The sequence below is a fragment of the Puma concolor genome, chromosome B3, assembly GCF_028749965.1.
Source record: "Puma concolor isolate L17-30 chromosome B3, mPumCon1.1.hap2, whole genome shotgun sequence".
Taxonomy (NCBI): domain Eukaryota; kingdom Metazoa; phylum Chordata; class Mammalia; order Carnivora; family Felidae; genus Puma; species Puma concolor.
In genome coordinates, this window is record NC_141672.1 from 86,834,770 (window position 1) to 86,843,762 (window position 8,993).

General features: G+C 52.1%; 1 protein-coding gene across 2 annotated transcripts; it reads left to right on the forward strand.

Annotated features, from left to right (window-relative positions):
- The first annotated feature begins 214 nt into the window (after positions 1 to 214).
- Positions 215 to 8,412, forward strand: VPS18 (VPS18 core subunit of CORVET and HOPS complexes). 2 transcript variants are annotated; one of them, XM_025919894.2, is made up of 5 exons: positions 215 to 641; positions 1,667 to 1,808; positions 3,922 to 4,013; positions 4,185 to 6,055; positions 7,084 to 8,412. In XM_025919894.2, the coding sequence occupies exons 1-5, from the start codon at positions 551 to 553 to the stop codon at positions 7,807 to 7,809; spliced, it is 2,922 nt and encodes a 973-aa protein (XP_025775679.1). In that variant the 5' UTR covers positions 215 to 550; the 3' UTR covers positions 7,810 to 8,412. The 2 variants fall into 2 exon arrangements, with proteins under 2 accessions (XP_025775679.1, XP_086566528.1); XM_086710402.1 differs by lacking the exon at positions 215 to 641 and adding an exon at positions 1,900 to 2,801 and having other exon boundaries at positions 1,674 to 1,808.
- Positions 8,413 to 8,993: the final 581 nt, after the last annotated feature.

Genomic DNA, 8,993 nt, shown 5'->3' on the forward strand with positions numbered 1-8,993 from the left:
CGTCTATGGCTCCGCCCCAAACCGAAAGCTGCCACAGCACTTCCGGCTCCCTCCCTCAAGAGTGGACTGGGCCAGGTCCCTGTCCCTGTCCCGCCCCCCGCCTTGGCCCCGCCTTGGCCCCGGCAGTCCTCCCTGCGCCTCCCAGTGGCGGGTCGGGATAAGTTCCTACGCGAGCAAACGCGGGTTTCTGAGAGCCCGGAAATTACGTTATAGGCGCGCGTCCCGGGGGCGGGAGTCAGCTGAGCCGCTGGGGCGAGGTTGGGATCTTCTGGGATCTGCAAAAGGAAACCAGTGATCTTTTGGGGGTGGGAGCGGGGTGCAGGACTGCACCAGATTCAAGGGAGAGGGCTCCGAAGTCTTCTCGCTCATTACAAGGCGAGAGCGAGAAAATCCTCAGGATCTTAAAGAGGAGAAGGGGGCGGCGGATTGCAGGATCTGTCAGAGACTTGTCGAGGCTGCGGAGACGCAGTTTCCAATCTAAGGCGACGGGGATCCCTGGGGGGAGCGCTGTTGGAATCCCTGGGCCCGGAACGGAGGGCCCAGAGGCACCATGGCGTCCATCCTGGATGAATACGAGGACTCCCTGTCCCGCTCAGCCGTCTTGCAGCCCGGCTGCCCCAGCGTGGGCATCCCCCACTCGGGTAAGGGAGGGGAGGGAGCCGCTCACACTATCCGCACACCTGGCACCTGCGGGGGAGGATCGGGGAGAGTAGCTCCAAGGGTCCGGTTCACCGCCTGGACATACAGTCCAGACCTAGGCCCCTGATTCTCCTCAGGCTCTCTTGGCCCCCAGCTGGTGGATGGTCGAAGTTTAAAAGAACAGCAAGAGCAGTCTCGTGATCTAGGCCCTGCCACTCGGGTTCTACAAGGAAAGTGGGACCCACATAAGGAAGTGACTTGCTTACAGGGCCCCGGTTGAGAGAAGTGAGAATAGGCTCCAGGCTTCAGCCAGAGCCTGTGCTTTGCCTACCAGGCTCTTTCTGGAGGTGGGAGGAAGAGAGTGGGCAAAGAAAATGGTGGAAGGGGAATGTTGTAGGGGTAGGAGGGCTGGTCCTAGAGGGAACTTTTTCACTGAACAGGGAAAAATGAAGTTATTTTAGGCTTTGCTAGATCTGGGTGCAGGCTGGCCTTGAGGGGAAATTTTTGTAGAAAGTAGGACAGAGTTGGCAGAGGGGTCTGAAGTGCTAGGTATGCAGTGGTAAAGAAATGAGAATAAAGGCTAGAGAAAGAAGCTACAGCTTGATTGGGACTGTTCCCCAGGGCTTCCTCTGCCTTCATTCTTCTGGAGACTCACTCAGAGCATTACTGCATGGGTAGGGAGGAGGGGAGAGAGTGGATCTAGACTACTTTAGTTGAGCTGAGATTGCTAGGCCCGAGACTGATAAGGGAGAATGCCCAACCCTTTCTACTGAGAAGGGTACATGAGGGTGCAACAGCATTATAAGGGTTCAAAGAACCCACCCCTCACAGCTGTCAGAAGGAGCCCAGAGCCCTCATGTAGAGATGATTAGCAAACTACTTGATATGTTGATAGCAAACTTTTAACTGAGGGCTTGGGGTAGGAGTATGTTGGGAAGGTGGAGAGGAAAACAATTTTTTTGTTGCCTCTCCTTGTTCTTCCTCCATCTCTTCCATAGCTCACCTTTAATTCCCTCCTTTCCTGTAGGGTATGTGAATGCCCAGCTAGAGAAGGAAGTGCCCATCTTCACAAAGCAGCGCATTGACTTTACCCCTTCTGAGCGTATCACCAGTCTTGTTGTCTCCTGCAATCAGCTCTGCATGAGCCTGGGCAAGGATACACTGCTCCGGTAAGTGAGGGCTCGAAAGACTTAGTAGGGAGTGGATTAGTGGTATTTGGGGACTATTAACTGACTGGGGCCTTTCTTTCATTCTGGGCAGGTGAAACTACAGTAGATTTGGAATTTTCAGGAAACATCCATTACCAAAGAACTAATGTAGTATAGTAGTTAAAATCAGGTAGATCTGGATCAGGGCTCAGCTCTCCTATGTACCAGCCAGGGAATGTTGAACAAGTCACCCAGTCTCTCTAACTGTGTCCCGTCATCTGTTAAAGATAGTTCTAACCCACAAGTTAGTCACATTGATCAGGGGAACCGTCTAGAGTCCTGAAGTAAATCCACTATAAATGGAAATAATATATCTCAATAAAATTAGAAATAAACACATACATACATACATAAGTGGGAATACTATATAACAAGGGTGTCAGAAAAAAATGCTTATCTAGAATAACCATCTGGAATAAAACAGCTAAGGCTCTGTATCACAAAAATAAATTCTAGGTGGGATAATTATTTAAATATGAAAAACAAACTGAATATCAAAAGAATATTTAATAAATGTCTGTGTTCTTGGGCAGAAGGGACACCTTCTTACTCAAGCTAGAAAGGACAGGTATATTTGACTGCATAGTAATGACAAAATAAAAACAAAAAAGCCTTTGAGGGGTGCTTGGCTGGCTCAGTTGGTAGAGCATGTGACTCTCGATCTTGGAATCGTGAGTTTGAGCCCCACATTGGGTGTGGGGATTACTCAAAATAGTAATAAAGAAAAAAAGCATTTGAATCTGGTCATGACCAAAGATGGTGGGAAAATGATGTGTTTCCACATATGACTAAGGATTTACATCCCTATTCTTTAAAAAGCCCTTACAAATTAATAAGAAAAAGACACTTAAGTAGAAAGGGGAGGGCAAAGAATATAAACAAGCAGTTTACAGAAGAGGAACTCTACATTGCCAGTAAACATCTAAAAATATTTTCAACCTTTGGGAAATAAAGGTAAGGTACCGTTTTTTTTAACCTATCAGATTGACAAAAATTAAAAATAGTAATAGATTGTGCTGGTGAAGACACACAGAAATGGACTCTCACACGCCGCTGGTGAGAGTATAACTTGCCACTGTCTTTTGGAAAAGTGTTCTGGAAATGCCTGTTAAAGTTTAAAATGTCTATAAGTTGGACCCAACAATCCCACTTTGGAGAATACGTAATCTTAGAAAGAAAAGTACCGCTTTGCAAGGGTATAGATACAAGGATGTTGACGGCAGAGTTATTTATGGTCGGAAAAACTGGACCCAAACTGAATGCCCATCAACAGGAAAATGATGATAAAATTATGGTTGAGCCATGAAGGGGAGAATTATGCAGTTATTGAAACAATGAATTAGAGCTGTATCTTTTGATACTGTGGAATGTTCATGAAATATCATTAAGTGAGAAAAGCAAGTTAAAAATTTATATATATACACACGTATGTACACAACATGAAGTGATTTTTGTAAAAATATAAAGACAGTGACAAAACAAGTCTATGTTGTAAGGATGGAGAAAGACCTTAAAATCAGTTTTGTCTATGGAGAGTGACGGGTTTAAGAAGAAGACTGTTAACTCTTTATACATCTTTGCTTTGATTCTTTAGTTAAAAATGGGTATATAATTTGAAAATGGTTTTAATAAGGGAAGTATAATTTAAACAGGAGCACCCCTCAGGGTTATTGTGAAGATTGAGATATACTTGGTTAAGGTCTTGGTGTGGTGCTTGGTATATAGAAAGTACTCAGTAAACCATTAGCTAGTATTTGTTCTTTTTTTACCCCAGCAATCTGGGATACCCCTGCATTGTCTTCCCAGATGCACTGTAGATCTTCTGAGCAGAGGGAAAAGGCTTCTATTTAGTGACTTCTCAAAATGAGGTAGGGGAATTCTCAGAGCTGAAGGTTCTTAAGTAGGATCCTGTGTGTATTTCAGAGTTCCCTTGAGATTGTGTGCAGAATTTTATATGTGTGTATAGATTTCAGGGAAGAGAGCCTGTGGCTTTCATCAGATTATAAAGAGGTCTGTGATTCCAAAAAAGGATCTGCCCTTCTCTGGAGTGATGCTGTGACTCTTGTCCTGACAGCATTGACTTGGGCAAGGCCAACGAACCCAACCATGTGGAGCTGGGACGCAAGGATGATGCCAGAGTTCACAAGATGTTTCTGGACCACACTGGTAACTGGCGGTGGAGGTCTGAGATTGGTGGGGCGGGGGGCGGGGAGACTGGTTGAGCGGAGGGTAAGTCATTGCCTGGGTGGATGGGATCTGAGAGTGGTGGGGATAAGGAGGAGGCTGAGCGTGGGAATGGCAGCATTCTGTAGAGTGCCATTCTCTTCCCCACTCCAGGCTGTCACCTGCTGATTGCTCTGAGCAGCACTGAGGTCCTCTATGTGAACCGTAATGGACAGAAGGTACGGCCACTGGCACGCTGGAAAGGACAGCTGGTGGAGAGTGTGGGCTGGAACAAGGCACTGGGCACCGAGAGCAGCACAGGCCCCATCCTGGTCGGCACTGCCCAAGGCCAGATCTTCGAAGCAGAGCTCTCAGCCAGCGAGGGTGGACTTTTCGGCCCTGCCCCAGATCTTTACTTCCGTCCATTGTACGTACTAAATGAAGAAGGGGGTCCAGCGCCTGTATGCTCCCTTGAGGCTGAGCGGGGTCCCGATGGGCGCGGCTTTGTTATCGCCACAACTCGGCAGCGCCTCTTCCAGTTCATAGGTCGAGCAGCAGAGGGGACTGAGGCCCAGGGCTTCTCAGGGCTCTTCGCTGCCTACGCTGACCACCCACCCCCATTCCGTGAGTTCCCCAGCAGTCTGGGCTACAGTGAGTTGGCGTTCTATACCCCCAAGTTGCGCTCTGCACCTCGGGCCTTCGCCTGGATGATGGGGGATGGCGTGTTGTATGGAGCATTGGACTGTGGGCGCCCCGATTCCCTGCTGAGTGAGGAGCGAGTCTGGGAGTACCCAGAGGGGGTAGGTCCTGGGGCCAGCCCACCTCTGGCTGTCGTCTTGACCCAGTTCCACTTCCTGCTGCTGTTGGCGGACCGGGTGGAGGCAGTGTGCACGCTGACAGGGCAGGTGGTGCTGCGGGATCACTTCCTGGAGAAGTTTGGGCCGCTGAAGCACATGGTGAAGGACTCCTCCACGGGCCACCTGTGGGCCTACACTGAGCGGGCCGTCTTCCGCTACCATGTGCAGCGGGAGGCCCGGGATGTGTGGCGCACCTACCTGGACATGAACCGCTTTGACCTGGCCAAAGAGTATTGTCGAGAGCGGCCTGACTGCCTGGACACAGTCCTGGCCCGGGAAGCTGATTACTGCTTTCGCCAGCGTCGTTACCTGGAGAGTGCCCGCTGCTACGCCCTGACCCAGAGCTACTTTGAGGAGATTGCCCTCAAGTTCTTGGAGGCCCGACAGGAGGAGGCTCTGGCCGAGTTCCTGCAGCGAAAATTGGCCAGTTTGAAGCCAGCCGAGCGTACCCAGGCCACACTGCTTACCACCTGGCTGACGGAGCTTTACTTGAGCCGGCTCGGGGCTCTGCAGGGTGATCCTGAGGCCCTGAACTTCTACCGGGAAACACGGGAGCGCTTCCGGGCCTTTCTCAGCAGCCCCCGCCACAAGGAGTGGCTCTTTGCCAGCCGGGCCTCCATCCATGAACTGCTTGCCAGCCATGGAGACACAGAACACATGGTGTACTTTGCCGTGATCATGCAGGACTATGAGCGAGTGGTGGCATACCACTGCCAGCACGAGGCCTACGAGGAAGCCCTGGCCGTGCTTGCTCGCCACCGTGACCCTCAGCTTTTCTATAAGTTCTCACCGATCCTCATTCGCCACATCCCCCGCCAGCTGGTGGATGCTTGGATTGAGCTGGGCAGCCGGCTAGATGCCCGGCAGCTCATTCCTGCCCTGGTGAATTATAGCCAGGGTGGCGAGGCCCAGCAGGTGAGCCAGGCCATCCGCTACATGGAGTTCTGCGTGAATGAGCTGGGCGAGACTGAGCAGGCCATTCATAACTACCTGCTGTCGCTGTATGCCCGAGGCCAGCCCGCCTCACTGCTGGCCTACCTCGAGCAGGCCGGGGCCAGCCCGCACCGTGTGCATTATGACCTCAAGTATGCGCTGCGGCTCTGTGCTGAGCACGGCCACCACCGTGCTTGTGTCCATGTCTACAAGGTCCTAGAACTGTATGAGGAGGCTGTGGACCTGGCCCTGCAGGTGAGCCAATGCGTTTTGACCCCATCCAGTAGAAGGACCTGGAGAGCAGTTGCTTCAGATGCTGAGGGTTTGGAGTGGGGGGCTGTGGCTAGAGGGTGCTGGCATTTCTTGCAGAGAGGTACTTTAGTGTAGAGGTTAAGAATGTGGACTCTAAGGTCAGGGTTTGAAGTCTGGTTCTGCCACTTAGTAAGCTGTGTGACCTCAGGCTGATTTCTGACCCTGTTTTTGCCTCAGAGGATTCGGCCACAAATGGTAATGGTACTTAGCTCCTAGAGTTGATTAAAGTAGTGTGTATGAAAAGCACTCGCAACAGTGCCTCCTCTACAGTAGGTTCTACATTCATGCTAGCTATTGCGTTACAGCCACGACTGCAGAAGGGGAAGGTGCCGAGTTACACTTCTCAATCCTGAGTCATCACTTGCCTTAGGATCACACGAAGTGCTATTTAAAATACAAATTCCCGGGTCTGAACCCAGGACTTACTGAATCAGAAAGTCTGAGGTGAGACCCAAAAAATTTGTATTTAAAAAAAAATTTTTTTTTAAGATCATTTCTTTATTTTGAGAGAGAGCGAGAGTGAGCAGGGGAGGGGCAGAGAGGGAGAAAGAGAATCCTAAGCAGGTTCCGTGATGTCAGCTCAAAGCCCGACACGGGCTCAATCCCACGTACTGTGAGATCATGACCTGAGCCGAGATCAAGAGTCGGACGCTTCACTGACTGAGCCACCCGGGTGCCCCCCAAAAATCTGTATTTTGAATATACTCCAGGGTGATTTTTAAATTTGCTAAAATCAAAGCCCCAACTGTCGTAATTAGCTTTTACAAAGCTGTGACAGGCACATACCCATTACTGAGACAGGTTTCTGTCCTGGCCTCCAGAAGCCCTCACCTTGCTTGCTCCCAGAATGCTGGGAATCCTGCCTTGGGGCCTCTCCTCGGGCCCAGCTTCTCCCGGGGCACCTGTCTCTCCCGTAATCTGTATCGTAGAGGGCAGGGGGCTTGACCTTAACACTCGTGGTCTCCCCACAGGTGGATGTGGACCTAGCCAAACAGTGTGCTGACTTGCCTGAGGAAGACGAGGAACTACGCAAGAAACTGTGGCTGAAGATTGCACGACACGTAGTGCAGGAGGAGGAAGATGTGCAGACGGCCATGGCCTGCCTGGCCAGCTGCCCCTTGCTCAAGATTGAGGACGTGCTGCCCTTCTTTCCTGACTTCGTCACCATCGACCACTTCAAGGAGGCCATCTGCAGCTCGCTCAAGGCCTACAACCACCACATCCAGGAGCTGCAGCGGGAGATGGAAGAGGCCACAGCCAGCGCCCAGCGCATCCGGCGAGATCTGCAGGAGCTGCGGGGCCGCTACGGCACAGTGGAGCCCCAGGACAAATGCGCTACCTGCGACTTCCCCCTGCTCAACCGCCCTTTTTACCTTTTCCTCTGTGGCCACATGTTCCACGCTGACTGCTTGCTGCAGGCCGTGCGGCCTGGCCTGCCAGCCTACAAGCAGGCCCGGCTCGAGGAGCTGCAGCGAAAGTTGGGGGCTGCTCCAGCCCCTACCAAGGGCTCTGCCCGCGCAAAGGAGGCCGAGGGTGGGGCTGCCGCTGGGGGGCCCAGTCGGGAACAGCTCAAGGCTGACCTAGATGAACTGGTGGCCGCTGAGTGTGTGTACTGTGGGGAGCTGATGATCCGCTCTATTGACCGGCCCTTCATCGACCCCCAGCGCTATGAGGAGGAGCACCTCAGTTGGCTGTAGGAGGATGTTGTGCTGGGTGGGCAGGCCGTCGGGGGCACGTGCCCCTTCTTGGGAAGGCTACACCCTGGTCCGCGCTCCGTCGTCTGGAGACTCGCCCCATTGTTGGGAAGAGTGGAATTATAGCTGTCACCGAGAGGTATCATCTGCCGCTATCCAGTTCTTCAGAGCGGCCTTAGGGCCACTGTTATGCCAGGCCATCTGCCTGCCTCCCAACAGGGGGCCTTAGCCTGGAGAAGTCAGAATTCTGACCCCATCACCCTCTCCCCTCTAAAGGTCCTGTTTTCCTTTTTACTCCCCACAGACATCCTGTTCACCTTCTAGAGCGAGAGTACCATCCTCCCTTTTCACTGCGTGGCTCTTCCCCTTCAGAGGAAGGCCTCTCCTGTGTCTGCCCCTAGGTCCCAGAGAGAAAAGGCAGCCCCTCCAAGTCCTGGGCGTGGAGGGTGGGGAAAGGTGGTGCTGGTGGTGGGCGTGTCTTGTGTACACTTTCTAGGGCTCTGGTGTGTGGGCGTGCCCTGGGGGACAGGGCCTCATGGAGGACAGTGGGAGATGATGATGGAGTGGGGAACATTAAACTGCCTGCGCTGCGCTGGTGGTCCTGGAGTTGATGGCTTTGTTGATGCTGGCCTCACTGGCACGTGAGTGATCTCCAGGGGCATAGGATGCCACAGGGATGCTGCTGGGACCCTGAACACTTTCCAGCCTTGGACCTCGCTTCTTCACCTGGTGATGTGACTGATTTTGACATATTTTCTGTCTGTTCGCTTCCTTGTCCCTCTGCTCCATCCTCTCCCTCTCCAGGCTCCAACTGGGAATGGTGGCCCACCATCCTCAGACCAAGCACTGTTCTTCCCTTTGGCCAGCAGGTGGTACTGCTCCCCACAGAATCCTTCACACGGGCAGCTGAGGCACTAATTTCTTGTCCCTTTCTCCACTAGTGCTTCCTTAGTCTGTTCCTTTCTAGTATGTTCTGGGAATCTGCACTGCCTCACCGTGAATCTAAGCCCTCATTCTTCCTCCCTTCACTAGCCCTTATACATGTGAGATTTTGCTTGCTCTTCTCTGTGCCAACCTGGATCCTTGCATTCCCGGCTTCTGCCAGCTTTGATACTGCCCTCCCACTGTCTGGTATTTGACCATGATGTTCAGATCCAGTGTGGAGGTAGGACTGCCCCTGCCACCAT

Excerpts from the sequence above, each read along its gene's own strand:
- VPS18 (XM_025919894.2), top strand. The coding sequence starts at position 551 with ATGGCGTCCATCCTGGATGAATACGAGGACTCCCTGTCCCGCTCAGCC. Across the intron at positions 4,014-4,184 it reads GATGTTTCTGGACCACACTG|GCTGTCACCTGCTGATTGCT; the intron begins GTAACTGGCGGT and ends TCCCCACTCCAG. Across the intron at positions 6,056-7,083 it reads CTGTGGACCTGGCCCTGCAG|GTGGATGTGGACCTAGCCAA; the intron begins GTGAGCCAATGC and ends GTCTCCCCACAG.